The 21,223-nt window shown below is 35.8% G+C and overlaps 1 protein-coding gene across 3 annotated transcripts in view; it reads right to left on the bottom strand.

Annotated features, from left to right (window-relative positions):
• The window catches only part of CPS1 (carbamoyl-phosphate synthase 1), a 193,904-nt gene that overhangs the window by 138,647 nt on the left and 34,034 nt on the right, over positions 1-21,223 (bottom strand). The window contains exons 1-2 of one of the 3 annotated variants that reach the window (XM_010802252.4): positions 13,545-13,884; positions 896-1,039 (exon numbers count right to left, since the gene is read on the bottom strand). In XM_010802252.4, coding sequence (XP_010800554.1) covers positions 896-1,021 — 126 coding nt within the window. In that variant the 5' untranslated portion in view covers positions 1,022-1,039; positions 13,545-13,884. Of the gene's footprint in view, positions 1-895; positions 1,143-13,544; positions 13,885-21,223 lie in introns of those variants that run through there. The other 2 variants (XM_015458817.3, NM_001192258.1) reach the window with 2 other exon arrangements.

Genomic DNA, 21,223 nt, shown 5'->3' with positions numbered 1-21,223 from the left:
TTACATCAACAGGTAGAGGTTGTTTGGGACTTTCTTCCTACTTCACTTTTACAACTCTTACTACTAAGAAGCAATATATTTAAAGCTTCTTTGATTACTTAAATTTTATAGTCACTAAAGATGATTTTTATTGGCAAAGTTTCCTTATAGTAATTTCAGACTTCTCTGGTAATAAATGTCTTCATAAAGGTGTAGGAATGAATAGAAGTTCCTACTGGAATTTCATAACTCAATGGTGGGGTGGGGGAAGAACATCTAATGTCCTCTTCCTGGACCTGCTCCTCAGTTATGTACACTCAGAGAGACAGACTCATTAGCTACTAATTGCCTTAATGTCTTAGTCTTCAAAATAAAAGTAATAAATTTGTCCTTCTAAAAAAGGGGCTAAGAGGAAAAAACAAAAAGCAAATACAGTGTCTACATGATGATCTGTAAATATCAAAATTATGTAGTTTTTTTCCTTCCAAAATTTTTTCCTAGAATACTTTACCAGTGAACCAACAGAGAATAGAGGCTGAACACACTACCCACTGCTATCTGGCTAATGCACATATATGCACCTCCATGTTTGAACCCAAACTGTGAGCAATGGTGTCTGGGCACAGAGCCCCAATAGCCTTTTTAGAAAATTGTTTTCTAAACAGAACACTTATATTTTACATATTCACAGGACGTGTGATTCTTCTTTACATTGAGTGAAAACTCTTAATTTTCAGAGCATAATTATCAGAGCAGATAATGATTATTTGTGAAATATGTAGGTCCTCTAGCAAAGCAAATTTTACTAAGTAGGCAGTTCAGAACTCTGGTTTTCTTTTTTTAGTGACACCTTTGCTTCACACTAAACTACACCCCATACAATTTTTTTTGGAAACAATGAACATAGGAATATTACCTTGACAGAAAGGAGTCTGATGCCAGGTCTTGCAAATTTCCATTGATGGTGTGCCGTCACATTGGTTAAGCCAAAGCTTGTCTTCAGGGTCTTCACCACTTTGCAAGCTGTCAAAATCCTTGTCATTTTGAAGACGATTTGTGACTAAAATCAAATAAAATTACATATGTTTTATGAGAATTTTGTTATAAGGTTTTTAAATTAATGTGAAGAAAGCTGGGGATATGCAGTCGTGTTAAGGCTAGCTGCACAGTGATCTTTGGATTTCCATTCATTCTGTCATTAAATGTCTTCAGCCACAGCTCCTCCTTCTCTTAAGCCCTCCTCCCAAGGTAATGTCCAGAGATATTCCGTGGACATGTAATACAAATTGCAACACATCAAACACTACCTTCTCCTGCTGAAATAATGCTAGTGCTATGGAAAACCAGTCATCTGTCAAAGGAATTGCTTATGCAGCTGAATAGAATGACCTAGACACAGTGGACAACCTTAGGAATATCACTTACTCTAAAGAGTAGCAAATTCCTAACAATGCTAAGGGTCAAAGATTTTTGCTTGTGTTAGATGTGATGTCCAATGTGCCTTAAAAGACATTTTGAATTCCCAAAGAAACTCAAGACTTGTCATTTTTGCTTGGAAAAGACAATGGACACCACACATAGGAAAAAAGACATCAGAACAAGCTTTTATCCACAAATATAGAATAAACCTTTCTACATTTTTTTTAGTTTAATAGTGTATTATATTCTTACTGTTGCATTGTTTTTTGTTCCAAATTTTAAAGCAATCAGTAATATTAACTAAAACACAACTGAAGAAAAGCAGCCTATTTTTTTCTCTCTTACTTTTTCAAAATGTAAAAAGTATATGGAACATATACTTTGGTTTAAACAAAAGTAAACATTGGTTTTAATGAATGTTCATTCCTAAGTTGAATTTTTTTTTAGCTTTTAAACTGTTAGATATAAAATTCCCAAAATGAAAATATTTGTGTTTCAATCTGAGTTAAAATCAATTCACTTAGCCCTCAATCCCACAGTTAATCAGGCAACCAAAAGGTCTCATTGGCTTAAGGAAGTTCTCACTTAAGTCATGTGTTTATGTAGATTAGGAAGCACTGCAGTACTATATTTTGATATTCTTGTAAAGGAGGACAAGAAATAAAGACTTCCTTCTAGAGTTTTCATAATGGAAGAGATGACATAGAATGGCATAAAGATTGTAAACTTCACTGATGTAGGATGAGTGCTAGAACTGAGAGAGGGGTATAATGAGATTTTTTTTTTAAGAACAAAGTTTAAACTCAGTCTTCTTCTATCTTACTTAATGTAATCATGTACAAACATTCTCTGAAGCCAAATTACTTCATATTACCTGGGGATAGAAAAGTTGAAAAAAAAAAAGGCTCAGTCTAGTGTATATAATTAATAAAATAAGCAATGTTATGGTAGTGTGTCCAAATACAATGCAGAAAGAAAGGAAAGGAGAGGGAAAGAAGATGGGAAGAAGCAGGAGACAAGGAGGGAAGATAAAGAAATAAGGAGGAAAGGAAGGAAGAAAGAAAGAAGGAAAGGAAGGGAAAGTTCAGCTCCCTGTGTATGTCCAGTAAAATTTAAATATGTGATCACATTGACCCATATTCTCTTGAAGGATGCAAAGAATAAAAACTGTAGCTAGAGAGGGAAAAAGCAGGAGGGACAGCATGAGCAACAGCACAGACTCATGAAATCATATGACATATTAAAATAGAAAGCTAAAACAGTCTGCTAAAGCCTAGATGCACAGTACAGGTTGGGGAAATGAAAAGGAGCCATTACATGGAAGACTTTGTGTGATTTAAAATGGTTGATCTTAATCCATAAAGAGCATTCATGGTAGTCATGGAAATGTTTTGAACAAAGGTGAAATCTGTGTGAAAGAAAGATTATGCAAAATGAATGAGGGTGAAACTAGCAGTAGAAAAGCTCTCAACTTAGAGAACTAAGAATCAATACTTACTGGTTTAGATCGGTAAGTACAATAGGCCTTGAACTCGTCCTGTCTACATATACATGTATATGTTTATATAGGGGCTTCCCTTGAAATTCACTTGGTAGAATCCGCCTGCAATGCATGAGACCCCAGTTCGATTCCTGGTTGGGAAGATCCCCTGGAGAAGGGAAAGGCTACTCACTCCAGTATTCTTGGGCTTCCCTTGTGGCTCAGCTGGTAAAGAATCCACCTGCAATGCAGGAGACCTGGATTCGATCCCTGGATTCGGAAGATCCCCTGGAGAAGGGAAAGGCTACCCACTCCAGTACTCTGGCCTGGAGAATTCCATGGGCTGTATAGTCCATGGGGTCACAAAGAGTAGGACTCGGGTGAGTGACTTTCACTTTCACTTTCACATGTTTACATAGAGAAAAGGAGGTTCGTCTTTCTCTAATTAGAAAAATTGTCATTTTTCAATTGTTAAATTGTGTATGACTCTTTGCGACCCCATGGACTGCAGCACACTGGGCTTCCCTGTCCTTCACTATCTCCCAGAGTTTGCTCAACTCATGTCCATTGAGTCAGTGATGTCATCCAGCCATCCCATCCTCTGTCACACCCTTCTCTTCCTGCCCTCAATCTTCCCTTGCATCAGGCTCTTTTCCAGTGAGTCAGCTTGTTGCATTAGGTGGGCCAAGTATTGGAACTTCTGCTTCAGCATCAATCCTTCCAATGAATATTCAGGGTTGATTTCCTTTAGGATTGACTGGTTTGATCTCCTTGCTGTCCAAAGGACTCTGAAGAGTCTTCTCCAGCACCTCAGTTTGAAAGCATCAGAAAAATGACATGTACTTATCATGAAAGTCTTCAAGATGCAGAGTAAATTTAAAACAGTCATAGTCCCATTACCCAGAGGTACCCATGCAGTGAACACTGTGGGATGTTTCCCCCTTTATTCTCTGCACTTTGATTAAATATGACAATTGGGATACTGAGGAGTCCAGAATTTAAACCAGGAAAAGACATTAGTAACTGACTTCATAATCACTTCTAACAGTTGGCCAAAAAGAATCATAAATTAAACATGGTTTGCCAAAAAGGTATCAACAACTTTAGGATATAATTCCATGACTCTAGAATCTAACAAAAACTATAAGCCTGAGAGTTGTAATGGGCTTTCATTTTTTTTCAGTAAAATATGTTGGATGTAGGATATGGTCCATGTTTCTAGTTATCATAATGAAAGGAGAAGGGGCAAAAGATTTGGAGAGTTTGGTTAAATATTCTGAAAATTCATGTATCATGATTCTACAAACATCTTAGGAACTGGAAAGACCAATAAACTAAACGGTGGGTAGATTCAGATTGAAGTGATCAAGATGAACTGAAATCTACAACCAAACTGAAAAATAAAATTACATCAGTGAGGGAGTTTACATTAAAATAGCAGGAGATGTAGGTTTGATCCCTGGGTTGGAAATATCCTCTGGAGAAGGAAATGGCACCCCACTCCAGTATTCTTGCCTGGAAAATCCCATGGACAGAGGAGCCTGGAAAGCTTATAGTCCATAGTGTTGCAAAGAGTCAAACACAACTGAGTGACTAAACAACCAATCAAGGGAGTGGGGTGATAGCTGATTAATAGTCAATATGAAAGAGATAAAAATATTAGTATAAATATTACATTTTTGTGAAAGAATTTTCAACATATTTTAAAAGAAATTATTTTTCAGACTGGAATGATTTTCTTTCTCTGGTCACATTTACATGGTCCCCCTCTCACATAAGCTGTCTGCATACAACTAAGCAGGGAAAGGCTTGCACACACGTACACACAGAAGGTTGAGGGAATTTGTATTTGAAATGTATTTTGGATGACCCATGTCATTCAGGGTCCTCTAATCATATACGTCACTCACTCAAAACATCAAAATATTGCTTATGAATTTACCCCTTCTTTTCTACTGGTACATTTATCATAGTTATCACTGTTTACATTACTAGGCTACTCTTTCTATACAATGCCATTTGGAAAATTAAGAATTATTAAGCTAAATATTTCTCAATTTCGATGGAGTAATGCTCCACTACTTTTTTTACATTTATTAATCAAAGCACAGCTGGTTTACAGTGTTGTGCCAATCTCTCTGTTGTACTACAAAGTGACTCAATTATACACATATATACATTCTTTTTTTGTATTCTTTTACACTATGGCTTATCACCATATATTTTCCTTTGTTATACATTAAGACTTTGTTGTTTATCCATTCTGAATGTAATATATTCTAGTATTTCTTAATCTAGTGCTGATAAAGCTTTTTATTTCTTCCATAAATTGGAAAATGCCTTAAATATTTGTATGAATAAATATGTATATATCTATGTATATAAAGAGATTAAAACATATACATATTTATAGAGAGAGAGGAAGTAAAATACCCTTAACATAATTATTTATCATTTCTTAAGAGAAATAGAAACAGTCTTCCAAATCCCTGAGGAGATTTAATTTGATGAATTTGTCATAGGATATCTGTTATTGAAAATGTTACTATATCCATCACTAAATGGTATTTATTTTCATCCATTATTTAAAGAAATGTGGATAATACTGAAAAATAGATAATAGCCTACCACCCAAACATAACTTCTATTCATGTTTTAGCATATCTTCCTCTATCATTTATTTCTATATACAAGTCATAGTTTTGAAAACAGTGATCAACTTGCATTATGCTTTTGTAGGGTAATACTATATTTAAGGTATGTTCAATGTTATTACATGTTTTTTTCAAATTTTAACTGAAATGGCTACAAAAATCTTTCATTTTTATTGCTTCTATTGTTGCTATAATGCATATCAATATTGTTATATTTTATAAACAATGCCAAATCTCTCTTCAAAAAGAATGCACCTATCTACATACCAATCACAATATGTAAATGTATCTTTTAATGTACACTTGTCAACTTCAGGTATTATTTCTTAGTTGCTTATTTGAGCACAGGAAATTATATTTGTTTTCATTTGAAACAGCCTATATTTGCACTAATTTCAAGTGTACTAATTCCTTCTTTTGGATGAACCACTGGTTTAAGTAAGGGAGACCTGGTACCAGTTGGAAGAAATGAAACCAGCTCATCCTGGATAATAAAGCCTTTAGGTTTTAGAATAAAGAGAAAATATAGTATTAACAATTCTTTTTTAAAAAGTGCAAAACTGCCAACAGCCTTCTTGAAGTGTGTCTTGCTAAGTAATGAATCTGAAACACTCTAAGATAGTGATACATCTTTCATAAAGTCTCTAATATAACAGGCATGCAAGAGGTGTTTTTGAAAAATGATTGAATGAATGAATGGGGTCCTGTATATTGAGTTCCTGCCTGATCAATGATGCTTATTTAAGCAGAAGAAGGTAAAATTATGTCAGATATAAGAGGAAATAAAGATATTTAGGAAAAGGAAAAGAAAGCTGTCAATTAAGAATTCTACAAAAGGCTATTTTGAAGAGATAAACTTAAAGCAAGAAGCGAGGTATGTCTTGGGAGCAAACAATTCAGAGAAAAGAAGGTAAAGAACCACCACCTCCAAAAAAGTTCTATTTAGTATTTGAGCAAAGATGCATGAAAATAGAATAGAAAAGGTAGAAGTGATTTTTAGGGTTCAGTTCTGATTTTCATTAGCCTAATATAACAAGAAACACTGTCACAAATGAGAACATGGACCAAAGAAGGGCTACTCTTTGAAGAAAAGCAGTGCCGGTTTGCACTCACATAAAAAGGAGTACTTTCTCTCATCGTAAAAACTAGGATAAGCTAGTAGAAGGATTCCTCAAAGTCTGACCAGGGAGAAGATTTGTCAATAATGACAATAGATGTTAGGTTGTTAGATGAGGAGATTTTTAAATAACCAGATGTCTTTGAAAATCCAATCATTAAGACACATTCACTAAGATTCAGTTGGCATTTTGAGGAATAGAAGGTGAAGAACCAATTTTCATAAATGTGCTTATCAATCGAACATTTGATAGCATAAAGGTTGAAGTGATTCAAAGGAAGAGAAAAAATGAAGCTGGAAAAGAGACCTTGTCAAAATGATTTCACATATTAAAATTCTAGGTACATGTGATTATATTCTAGGACAATAAAAGAGAAATCATTTTTAAGACTGAAAAAAAACTTAAAGAGAGCAAGTTAGTTGGTACAAGCAGTATGTGTTTATAAAGAATAAATTTTGTCATATCAATTTCTGCCTTTAAAATAGAGACATTATTACTAGACTCTGTAGAAATGTTAGACATACCCTACTTCAAGTGCATTGAATATACATTCTAGGGCATTATTAGGTATATATACATTTACTGGAGAACACATATAAATGTAGGAGGAAACTGAATTACACAGTGAGCAAAACAATCTTTCTATTTGTGGGATGAGAAGAACATAGTGGGCAATGCCTTAGAAAGTTGATTCAGAAATCACAGTGACCTTGGCAAACTGGAGCCATAGTCAAACACAAACAGATGAAAGTACAAAGTGAGGTCAAATGTAAGTTAGTCCAAAAAGAGGAAGAAAAGCAAGTCACAAACACAAATTGTAGAGGATTATATAGAAATAAGCCAAAAAGCATATATAGTAGTCATAAAATATAGCAGCTGCCCAAAATCATAGTGAGCTGTAATCATTAAAGTTATAAATCATTAAATCATAAATCATACATAGAAGGCAGAATTTAGAGTCAAATTTAAGAAAGAAAATTCAAAGTTCACTAGGAAGTTAAATATTGAATAACCTGTAACACACACAAAAAATAAAATTTTGACCATGAGATAACTACAGATTTAAAACCATGTCATGTAGGATTCCTAATCAAAAATTTTCAGTCTTCCTAAAAGTCTTTAAAAAAATGTTTTAAAGAGGAAAGTCTTGGGTATTAAATTTTTAAGATCCTACAATAGAATTTAAAACATTGGAATTTGTAACCACAATATATTAGCATATATTTACATCTATGAGATATATACATTACTATTATGCCAGTAAGTGCAAATAAGTACTTAAATAAATCAATTTCAATGAGTTCAATGATGATAAATATGGTGCTGCTTGATAGTTGAGGTATTTGCCGTTTTTTGATCACCTAACTAAGTGCCATATCTTGGGCAAGGCACTTGGAATACCATTTTTGCTAATCTTAAAAGCAATCTCTGTGCTAAATTGTAGTTAATTATATCTCTATTTCACAGATGAAGATGTTGGGTGGGTCCGAGGGAGTTAAGTAGCTTGCCCATGATCACACAGCTAATAAGTTGCAAAGCCAAGATGAGAACTCAGCTCTTAGCCAATGTTCAGCCTCTTTCCAACATGTCAACTATATCTGGGAAAAACAGAGGCAGCAACACGAAATGACTTAGAAAGAGTGGGCTGGTTAAGATTAATTTCACAGGAAGAATACATGATTGTAGAGGTTGCAATGCTAGAAATACTATGACATGACCTGGAAATGGGTAAAATGTAAGTTCAGTAAAAATCAAATAATGAGAAGAAAGTATCCATGCTTCTCTGATTTATTATCATGTTTAAAATTAAAATATAAACATGAAGAAGGTAGTATAGAAATGAAACTATAAAATTTTTCTAGCAATCTATCTAGTGAAACTAATTGGTCTGAGAGTCATACTTCTAGCTGGCTAACTCATTCAGCCCAACTTGCCTAAAATAGCAAAGGAGATTTTATATTTTTCTGTTAGATCCTATTCTTTTGAGTTACTTCAGAATCTGAATAATTCAATGCCATTGAATTTTCATGATTGCTTATAAAGTCTAGAATTGCTAAAAAAAAAAAAAAGAACTGGTTTTACAAAATAATTTAGGGACTACTTATTGAGTGCTTTCTATTTATCAGACACTGTATAACAGAAAGCAGAACTGTTTCCAACTAAAAGATACTTTGTAGGAAATTAATTTCTTTTTAAAAGTATTGCCTAAATTCTCATCAATCAGAAAACATAATTTTGTGATAGATAGTTTTATATAGCAGAAAGTTATTTTTAAAATCTTTTCCAACTGCTCTGTTTTATAGATATAAGAAATAGATACCTAAATGAACAGTCATCTCATAATTTTTGAGTTAAACACCAAATCTAAAGTTTTTAGTAGAAATCATTGTAGAAACATAAGTTCCTAACAATTACTGCATTTCAAATAGAAATAACTTTGTAAATGATGAAACAGTTAGTGAAAGAAACTAACAACTACATAAATCAAACTCTACACTTAATTTTAGCCTAAACATTTCCTTAAATTTTGGCCTAAACTTGCCTACAGCATAAACTTCTTAAAATAGAATGGCTAAATCATTAGGCAATTGTCATTCTAAAGAGTAAAATATTTCTAAGGAAAAATTTTAAATTTAATTCATTATCAGCCTTTTTTGCACAATGATTATCACTACAACTAAATCATCTTTTAATGTGCTGAACAGAATGAACAGCTCTGATGGGCTTGTTAATTCTTAACTTCTGCCCAAAGTAAATACAAAAGATTTTGCAAGGCTCTAAAGAGCAACCCTAGCCATGAGGAGGGGTTACCAATGGTAATCTAGGTCATGGGCTGGGAGACTATTGGACTATCTTTAAATTAAATATATTTGGGAATCACAAAGAAGCAAGTTGTGCAACGTGTCTTGAAACTACGTACTGAAGTAAGGGGTGGCAATTTACATGGTAATGACGTAGAAGTCTTTTTTTTTTTTTTAAACTAAAACAGGTCACCCACACACATTTCTACTCTACCCCCTCATCTAGTACATTTGCTACATTAATCTGATTTCCTTCCTGACCTCTTGTTTTCAAGAGAACTTGGTCCAGGAAGATGTATTCAGACCTCCTAATGATCAGACCACTACTCTCACAAACAGTAAATTTCCCCGACTTCCCTTTCACTTTTCACTTTCATGCATTGGAGAAGGAAATGGCAACCCACTCCAGTGTTCTTGCCTGGAGAATCCCAGGGACGGGGGAGCCTGGTGGGCTGCCGTCTATGGGGTCGCACAGAGTCGGACACGACTGAAGCGACTCAGCAGCAGCAGCAGCAAACTGTTATTACGAATTCCCATTAAAGGACATACATCTATCGCTTCTTCCAGCTTTCGAAATTTCTCCTTTTTTTCTAAACTCTTTATTTTGTATTTGAATATAGCTGGTTAACAATGTTGTGATAGTTTCGGGTGAACAGCAAAGGGGCTCAGCCGTACATCTATGTTTATCCATCCTCCCCAAACTCTCCTGCCATCCAGGCTGCCACATAACACAGAGCAGAGTTGTCTAAGTTGAGTCACTGAAAGACAGGGTGCCTTTTTTCTTTTATCAAAGTTAAAAAAATATGGAGAAAAGTAATGTTCTAGAGGAGAAAAAAGAAAAGGAGACAGAGAAGGGAAGAAATAAGAGGAGGAAAAAATATCCTGTTACTTGAATTCTACAAACTGCTAACAGTTAAAAATGCCTATTTGGATGTTAACTCCTGACATTCCCTGGGGTGTTGAAGCGTTAATTGTTTTATTCTGGTATCAGTTATTTGATATCGTTTATTTTAAACCTCTTCACTTATTCAAGATCATCCTCAGCTTACAGGAAGAGGGAAATACATAATGTTGTTGCAAATTGAACTCAAATTAAGGGATTGATTATTTCAAGAGAATATTCTTGAATGTTTTGTGGACTGAAAAAGCAAAATATTGATTGTTCAAAGTTGACAGTTTCAAAGTTTCAAAAATTTGTTTTTAAAAGCTAATGGTCTGGGTATAGAAGTTGAAGTCAATGAGTAATAATAAAAATCCTACAAAAGAAATGATTAGACATTTTGTAGAAAGAAAGACAAATGAAAGAAAGTATCAGCACTATATTAGTTGCTCTGGATGATACACCAATACGTAACTTTGGAAAAGAAAGGATTGTCGAGTTAGAATAATATTTTTTCTAAAATTGGTGACTGCATTCCTTAAATTATTAAAATGGTTTTCTACCATTAATTAACTGGATTAATTAATAACTAATTAGTCAATCAATCAATACTTTTAAAATAGCAAAACAATGATAGAATCTTCAGGGACATATATTAGTTATAAATTATTGCTACTCCCAACATAAACCAAAGATTCTCTCAAAAATATGTCTAGTTCTCCAAATTTACCAATAGTAAAATTATACATCCTCTAGAAAAATCAACTATGTGTTGTCTTTGAATAAAAAAACAGGCCTTTTATTAATACACGATTATTTTCTTATTTTTCTATTCATATAAATTTTGAAGGCTTGACCCCTAATGAAAGTTACTAAAACCTTCAACTAAAGGTCTTTCAGGAGTGTTATTTAATTTCCCCATTCACATGCAAATCAGAGAACCTATGATCTAATGACCATACTATGAACATTACATGAAAAGAATTGCTATCCATGGGACTACATAACTCATTTTACTTTCATTTTTAATGTACAGAATAAGAAAAATTGGAAATTTCTTTATTGTAAAGTTATCCTAATATATATCTTTGTAATACTTAAAAGCAATTGAAATATCACAGTGAACTGAAATTGAAAACAGATTTTAAAATGTTTAAAATTAAACTTAAAATTAAACTCTTGAATTGACTGCATATTTTGCAATTTGTCTTTGTGTCTAACTCTCTGCTTAAAGGCCAGAATGAATTGCAGTGAAAATCAGTCTTTTAAAGAGAAAGTGCTTTTTTAAAAAACTTTGTTTACATTTAAATAAAAGTTGCTTATTATGATAACTGACCCCAAAAACCCACTAAATATATCTATGAAGCACCATCACTTTTTTAGCTGTTATTTTAAGTCCTTGCAGTTTATAAGCAGAGTCTTCTGCTCAGCTTCTGGGCAGACACAAGGTTGTGGGGGCAGTAAAATGCCCAGATGGTTCTTAAACACTCAAGGTGGGACATACAGCTATTTCATAAAAATACTATAAGGAATCAAGGCAAAGTCCTATGCAAAAGAAAAAAAAAAAAAATTAACACTGAAGACCACGACTGGCTCCTGTCAGAGACTAGAGCCACTACCGATGTTCATGAACTACCTTCAACTATGGCCACCAGCTAGAACCCAAGGCATCTTAGTACTCCCCACCTCTGACTACTTTTTTCTCTTCTTTTCCTCATCTTGCCATGCAAATTTCACCAGAGAAAATGCTTAGGATATGATAGAATGACTACAAGGAATAAGAAAAAAGAGAAGCCAAAGGAGAAATGTGTGATTTTCAGATTTTCAGACTGTACATTTAAAATTTGTAAATCTGTCTCACAGTGCCTTGGCACACTGTCCATGGTGTCAAAGACCACACTTCTTCATATTGAACTTGTCTCTTTATAAAATGCAATAGATAAAGAAAATGATGAGGAGTAATTAACAAAACAGATTGTGAATCATTTAGCCAACATAAGGTGGTAGAGTCTGATGACGAAATTTAGGACTGTACGTTTCTTGGATTAATTTTTTCAATTAGTCTACATCCTGTTAATTCTTCAAAGCTATATGAAATCTTACTTTACAAACTTTACCAAAAAAATCTACATCTTGTTATACCATACAGTTGCTATTTACATACTCTTAACTTATACACTGATACTTTCTTGATTAAAACCATTAAATAGCTCCTCATTGCTTTTTGATTACAGTACAAAACTAAAAATACAAAATATACTCTTTTCTACCACTTAAAGATCTTTTCTATGTCATTCACATTGTGTGATTGATCCTAAGTGATTTCTTTATTGTCTGTGTTTTAGATCAATGAATTGGAAAGAATAGTAACTGTGACCTCTCATAAGCCATAAGTGATAGTTAATTCTCTAACTCTTCTCTTCCTAATTTATTGAAGGCCGTTTACGTTCCAAGGACAATGCTTAATCTTAAAATAGAAATAAGACTGGGAACACAAACTTGCCCCCCAAACAGCTCACTCTTGAAAAGCCTTTCAGGTTTATTCTTAAGAAGAGACATGATATCTATTTTCAACTCTCAAATTGAACAATAAAGAATAACAAAAAGAACCAAAGACCTAAGAAACCCAAGATCTGGAAGACCCAAGGATAACAAAAGCCAAATCAATATATATTCCTCTCCAGCAGCACTCCCAGGATGAAATGTGATCACCTGTTAAAGGCACTTTACAAAGTAAAAAATCCTTATATCATCTTTCATTTCCCAGATGAGTTGACCCACACCTTAGAAGCTACTTCAGATCCAACAACCCCTTAAGAGAACAAAAAGATTAACACTTCTTCACCAGCCAATTCTGGCTAAAGGACATAGTGATCAACACTGAACAAATTCACTAGAGAAAACTGTAAATATCCATACCACATGTGACTACGAAGAACTAAACCCTGAACTCTCACATTAATGGCTTTAAGAAACCAAATGCTTTCTGAAAAACACATGAAAAACAGAGATATTTATGATAAGGTACATTTTTAAACAAGTTTAGTTTAATACTGAATTACAAACACTTAAGGCATTATATTAAAAAAAAGTGAATTAAAAATAAAAAATCCCAAACACCCATGAATTATAAATGTATAGCTACTATCACACTCAATAGGAATACCAAAATATAATTACTAAAAGGCAGAGAAAAAAAATCAAGATTCATACCAAATTTATATTAAAGTCACAAGGGTTTAAAACTCAGGAATAATAAAATTTCTCAAGAGTTCCTCATCAGAATCCAATGAATCACTCAGCTCACCACTGTTCCTTCTTTTCCAAATCTTGAATATGAGCAGCTAAGAAAAGATGAGCCACATCAAAATTAAAGCAAACAAACTTCTGACTGCTAAAGCTTATATATTGGATGGCTGGAAACAGGATTGCCATGTCCAGGCCCAAGTTAGCAAAGTCCTTTTTTAAGGAGATTAATCTTTTTCTTCAGGCTTGAAAACCTTGTGCTATGTCTGGGAAAATAACTACTCCGCTACCTTGATACTGGATTCCGTGTTTCTTCCAGACCTAAGATAAGAGACTTTTCCTTATCTCCTCTGAAGAAAAGACATGGCTTCAAAGTCCAGGAGACAGGTTAAATTCTAAAGCCAATAGAATTAGAGGTCTTGCCAGATCACCTAATTTAGGATTAGTATAGGTTGAAAAAAAAAAAAGTACCAGATACTTTAATTCAATTAAAAAAAACTTCAAATTAACACATTTCCTTAGTAGATATACCCCTATATTTTGATGAATTTCAAGATGAAAATTGACAACCATTCTTTGACATACTTAATACATTATACTTCAAAATATCATACCATATTTGACATAACCAGCAGAAATACAATCAAATTTTATTTGCGATTATATTTCAAGTTATATGTCATTGTTTTATTTCAGGGATTATCTATACACTCAAACCAATGTGAGGAAAATTCTCATTAAAGCCAGTTGAAACTAATTTATGACTTAAGCATATTTTAAGTAATATTTACATGTATAAATGGAGATTCCCAGGTGGCAAAGTGATAAAGAATCCACCTGCCAATGCAGGAGGCACAAGAGATATGGGTTCAATTCCTGGGTTGGGAAGATCCCCTGGAGAAGGAAATGGCAACCCACTCCAATGTTCTTGCCTGGAAAATTTCATGGACAGAGAAGTTTGGCAGGCTACAGTCCATGGGGTCACAAAGAGTTAGACACAACTGAGCAACTGAGTTCAGAACAGCACATGTATGAATGATCCAGAAAACATTGAGTAGAAGGTTACACAAAATATTTCCCTATCAAGACTCAAAGCATCCTGGTTCCTATTAATCTCTATTTCATGTGTGTGTGTGTGCGTGTGTGTGTGTGTGTGTGTGTGTGTGTGTGTGTGTATGCTCAGTCGTGTCTCTGAGAACCCACATCTCTTGTGTCTCCTACACTGGCAGGTGGATTCTTTGCCACTGTGCCACTAGGAAGCCGTTTCATATGTTAAAGTCTTAGCAATGGCATAATTGGGATTTTTTATATAAAGTGTATAAACCATTCTTCAAATGAGGATGAAAAACATAGCTGTGTGTTTATACAAGTCAACTCAAAACCCCAGAATGAAGCTTTAACATGAATTCACTCTACCACAGTGACTGAGTTATTTAACTATTGTCCTTATCATTTATCTTATCATTTTCTTATCATTTTCTCACAAGGAAATTAAGAAGGAAAAATTACCATGAAAAAAGAGTTCTTGGCTTAAAGGTGTATCTCATCAAATATGCTACGTGCAGAGGAGTATATATAGTACTACATTTCCAAAGGGAGTTTCCAGTTTTACAAATCTACTGATGTGGATATATTCCCAATATATTTTCTTTAACCACTAACAAGTGTGCAAAATACTAAACTAGTTAAAAAGTAGAGACAAATTCTATCACTGGCTCTGTTGTAAACTTGTTCTATTCTAAGGCTAACACAGATATTCCTGCATGACTCATAGTTTCATTGAGTTAGACAAGGCTGTGGTCCATGTGATCAGATTGGTCATTTTTCTGTGATTGTGGTTTTCATTCTGTCTGCCCTCTGACGGAGAAGGATAAAAGGCTTAAGTTAGCCTTGTTTAATTCAATGACACTATGAGCCATGCTATGTAGGGCCACTCGAGATGGACAGGTCATGGTGGAGAGTTCTGACAAAACATGGTCCACTGGAGAAGGGAATGGCAAACCACTTCAGTATTCTTGCCTTGAGAACCCCATGAACAGTATGAAAAGGCAAACAGATACGACACTGAAAGAAGAACTCCCCAGGTCAGTAGGTGCCCAATATACTACTGGAGATCAGTGGAGAATTAACTCCAGAGAGAATGAAGAAATGAAGCCAAAGCAAAAACAAAACCCAGTGGTGGATGGGACTTGTGATGGAAGCAAGGTCAGATGCTGTAAAGAGCAATATTGCATAGGAACCTGGAATGTTAGGTCCAAGAATCAAGGCAAATAGGAAGTAGTCAAACAGGAGATGGCAAGAGTTAACATTGACATTTTAGGAATCAGTGAACTAAAATGGACTGGAATGGGTGAATTTAACTCATATGACCATTATATCTACCACTATTGCCCTTAGCAGCAGCAGCAGCAAATGGTCTAGAGGTTTTCCTTACTTTCTTCAATTGAAGTCTGAATTCGGCAGTAAGGAATTCATGATCTGAGCCACGAATCCCTTAGAAGAAATGGAGTAACCAACATAGTCAACAAAAGAGTCTGAAATCCAGTACTTGGATGCAGTCTGAAAAATGACAGAATGATCTCTGTTCATTCCAAGGCAAACCATTCAATATCACAGTTATCCAAGTCTATGCCCTGATCAGTAATGCTGAAGAAGCTGAAGTTGAACCATTCTATGAAGACCTATAAGACCTTCTAGAATGAACACCCAAAAAAGATGTCCTTTTCATTATAGGGGACTGGAATGCAAAAGTAGGAAGTCAAGAAATACCTGGAGTAACAGGCAAATTTGGCCTTGGAGTACAGAATGAAGCAGGGCAAAGGTTAATAGAGTTTTGCCAAGAGAATGCACTGGTCATAGCAAACACCCTCTTTCAACAACACAAGAGAAGACTCTACACCTGGACATCTCCAGATAGCCAATGAATGTTGAGTTTTGATTGATTATATTCTTTGCAGCCAAAGGTGGGGAAGCCCTATACAGTCAGCAAAAACAAGACCGGGAGCTGACTGTGGCTCAGATCATGAATTCCTTACTGCCAAATTCAGACTTCAATTGAAAGTAAGGAAAACCACTAGACCATTTGCTGCTGCTGCTGCTAAGTCGCCTCAGTCGTGTCCGACTCTGTGCAACCCCATAGATGGCAGCCTACCAGGCTCCACACCCTGGTAAGAGTACTGGAGTGGGTTGCCATTGCCTTCTCCGACTAGACCACTTAGGTATGGCCTAAATCAAATCCCTTAAGATAATATAGTGTAAGTGAGAAATAGATTCAAGGGATTAGATCTGATAGACGGGTGCCTGAAGAACTATGGACAAAGGTTCATAACTCTGTACAGGAGGCAATGATCAAGATCATCCCCAAGAAAAAGAAATGCAAAATTGTTGCATTTTTCAAACTGTTGTCTGAGGAGACCTTACAAATACTTGTGAAAAGAAGAGAACTGAAAGGCAAAGGAGAAAAGGAAAGATATACCCATATGAATGAAGAGTTCCAAAGAATAGCAAGGAGAGATAAGAAAGCCTTCCTCAGTGATCAATGCAAAGAAATAGAGGAAAACAATAGAATGGGAAATATAGATCTCTTCAAGAAAATTAGAGATACCAAGGGAACATTTCATGCAAAATTGGGCTCAATAAAGGACAGAAATGGTATGACTTATCAAAAGCAGAAGATATTAAGAAGAGGAGGGAAGAATACACAGAAGAATTATACAAAAAATACCTTCATGACCCAGATAACCACAATGGTGTGATCTCTGACCCAGAGCCAGACATCCTGGACTGTGAAGTTAAATGGGCCTTAGGAAGCATCATTATAAACAAAGCTAGTGGAGGTGATGGAATTCCAGTTGAGCTATTTCAAATCCAAAAAGATGATGCTGTGAAAGTGCTGTACTCAATATGCCAGCAAATTTGGAACACTCAGCAGTCGCCACAGGACTGGAATAGGTCAGTTTTCATTCCAGTCCCAAAGAAAGGCAATATCAAGGAATGCTCAAACTACTGCACAATTGCACTCATCTCACACGCTAGCAAAGTAATGCTCAAAATCTCCAAGCCACGCTTCAACAGTACGTGAACAGTGAACTTCCAGATGTTCAAGCTGGTTTTAGAAAAGGCAGAGGAACCAGAGATCAAATTGCCACTATCAGCTGGATCATTGAAAAAGCAAGAGAGTTCCAGAAAAACATCTACTTCTGCTTTATTGACTATGCCAAAGCCTCTGACTGTGTGGATCACAATAAACTGTGGAAAATTCTGAAAGAGATGGGAATGCCGGACCACCTGACCTGACTCTTGAGAAATATTTATGCAGGTCATGAAGCAACAGTTAGAACTGGACATGGAACAACAGACTGGTTCCAAATAGGAAAAGGAGTATGTCAAGGCTGTATATTGTCACCCTGCCTACTTAACTTACATACAAAGAACATCATGAGAAATGCTGAACTGGGTGAAACAGAAGCTGGAATCAAGATTGCCGGGAGAAATATCAATAACCTCAGATATGCAGATGATAACACCCTTATGGCAGAAAGTGAAGAAGAACAAAAGAGCCTCTTGATGAAAGTGAAAGTGGAGAGTGAAAAAGTTGGCTTAAAACTCAACATTCAGAAAACTAAGATCATGGCATCTGGTCCCATCACCTCATGGCAAATAGATGGGGAAATGAAGGAAACAGTGACAGATTTTATTATTTTGGGCTCCAAAATCACTGCAGGTGGTGACTTCAGCCATGACATTAAAAGAAGCTTACTCCTTGGAAGAAAAGTTATGACCAACCTAGAGAGCATGTTAAAAAGTAGAGTCTTTACTTAGTCAACAAAGGTCCATCTAGTCAAAGCTATGGTTTTTCCAGTAGTCATGTATGGATGTGAGATATGGACTATAAAGAAAGCTGAGCATTGAAGAATTGATGCTTTTGAAATATGGTGTTGGATAAGATTCTTGAGTCCCTTGGACTGCAAGGAGATCCTAGTCCATCCTAAAGGAAATCAGTCTTGAATATTCATTGGAAGGACTGATGCTGAAGCTGAAACTCCAATACTTTGGCCACCTGATGTGAAGAACTGACTCATTGGAAAAGACCCTGACACTGGGAAAGATTAAAGGCAGGAGGAGAAGGGGATAATAGAGGATGAGATGGTTGGATGGCATCACTGACTCAATGGACATGAATTTAAGTAAGCTCCAGGATTTGGTGATGGACAGGGAAGCCTGGCATGTTGCAGTCCATGGGGTCACAAAGAGTCAGACACAACTGAGTGACTGAACTGAACTGACGGAACTGACTAGATATCACAGTTTCTCTAAAAACTGGGCAAGTCAATAAATGAAGAAATGTGTAAAATTTAATGAGAGAATATCTTTCAAGTGCTGTGATCTCAGAAGAGAGCAGCAAAGAACACCAATTTGATTAAATATCAAATAACCTTATATTAATAGCCTTAGTAGAATTATTATGGGATATCCAGAGACCACAAGAGTGTTTCTTAATCCTCTGGTTTTGTATGTCTGATGGTTTTGTATGTCTAATTGTTTTGTATGTCTAATGTATTCATCATTATGTGTTCATTCATTTAGTCATTCAACAAGTTGAGTACATTTTACCACATACCTGATACTTTATTATGCAATGGTGAAGTGAATTGACATGGCACCAAATCTCATGATACCTCATAGGAGATGTTTATGACATCAAATATGAATGAATCAGCACGTTCAGTGTATTAAGACAGTTTAGTAATCAATCACACAACATATAATTACAAATTATGTTACAACGTATAATTATAACTTTATATAAGAAAAGCAGGGTATTTAGCTAGAAAATAATTGTGGAGAGCAAAATTTAGATTTGATGGTTAGGGACAGTCTGAGGAAGTGATATTCAAGCTGAGATGGAATGATACATATTAATGAAATGGGTAGTAAAAGAGGAAAAGTATTCTAGCCAGAGGAAACACCATGCATGAAGACTTTGCTTTGAGAACTGATGCTACCTTCCAGGGATGGATTGGTGGGATAAAAGGGTCCTGAACAAGAGAGGAGTATGACGTGAAGAGATCTGAGAGATATAGTCAGCCTCCAGATCCTATAGGAGTTGGTTGGTTTGTTGTTGTTCACTCACTAAGTCAGGTCTGATTCTTTGTGACCTAATGAACTGCAGTACACTGGGCTTCCCTGTCCCTTACTTTCTCTGGGTATTTGCTCAGACTCATGCCCATTGAGTCGGTGATGCTATCCAACCATCTCATCCTTCAGCAGTAGTGGACTGAAAACTTCGAAATGTACAAACTGGATTTAGAAAAGGCAAGGGGAACCAGAGATCAAATTGCCAAAATTTGCTGGATCATAGAGAAAGCAAGAGAATTCCAGAAAAACATCTACTTCTGCTTCATTGGCTATGCTAAAGCTTTTGACTGTGTGGATCACAAAAAACTGTGGAAATTCTTAAACAGATGAGAATATCAGACCACCTTACCTGTTTCCTGATAAACCTGTTGGAGAAGGGCATGGCAACCCACTCCAGTATTGTTGCCTGGAGAATCCCGTGGACAGAGGAGCCTGGAAGGCAATAAAGAAACCTGTATGCAGGTCAAGGAACAACAGCCATAACCAGACATGGAATATTGGCCTGGTTCAAAATTGGTGAAGGAGTATGTCAAGGCTGTATATTGTCACCCTGTTTATTTAACTCATATGCAGAGTGCATGAGTGTTTGCTAAGTCACTTCAGTCGTGTTTGACTGTTTGTGACTCTATGGACGGGAGCCCATCAGGCTCCTCTGTCCATGGGATTCTCCAGGCAACAATACTGGAGTTGGTTGCTATGTCTTCCTCCAGGGGATCTTCCCAACACAGGGATTGAACCTGCATGTCCTACAACTCCTGCATTGTAGGTGGATTCTTTACCACTGAGCCACCAGGAAGCCCATATGCAGAGTACATCATGTGAAAAGCCCCAGTGGGAATCAAGATTGCCAGTAGAAATATCAATAACCTCAGATATGCAGATGACACCACCCTAATGGTAAAAATCAAAGAGAAACTAAAGAGCCTCTTAATGAAGGTAAAAGAGGAGTGTGAAAAAGCTGGCTTAAAACTCAGCATTCAAAAAAACTAAGATCAGGGCATCTGGTCCCACTTCATGGCACTTCATGGCAAATTCAGGTCAGTCACTCAGTTGTGTTTGACTCTTTGAGACCCAATGGACTGCAGCATTCCAGGCTTCCCTGTCCATCACCAAATCCTGGAGCTTGCTCAAACTCATGTCCATTGAGTGGGTGATGTCATCCAACCATCTCATCCTCTGTCATCCCCTTCTCCTCCTTCCTTCAATCTTTCCCAGCATCAGGGTCTTTCCCAATGAGTCAGTTCTTCACATCAGACGGTCAAAGTATTGGAATTTCAGCTTCAGCATCAGTCCTTCCAATGAATATTCAGGACTAATTTCCTTTAGGATGGACTGGTTGGATCTCCTTGCAGTTCAAGGGACTCTCAAGAATCTTCTCCAACACTATATTTCAAAAGCATCAATTCTTCAATGCTCAGCTTTCTTTATAGTCCGACTCTTACATCCATATATGACTACTGGAAAGTAGATGGGGAGAAACTGGAAACAGTGACAGACAGAATTTTCTT

Source organism: Bos taurus, chromosome 2 (genome assembly GCF_002263795.3).
Source record: "Bos taurus isolate L1 Dominette 01449 registration number 42190680 breed Hereford chromosome 2, ARS-UCD2.0, whole genome shotgun sequence".
Taxonomy (NCBI): Eukaryota; Metazoa; Chordata; class Mammalia; order Artiodactyla; family Bovidae; genus Bos; species Bos taurus.
This window is presented reverse-complemented; position numbering and strand designations above follow the sequence as displayed.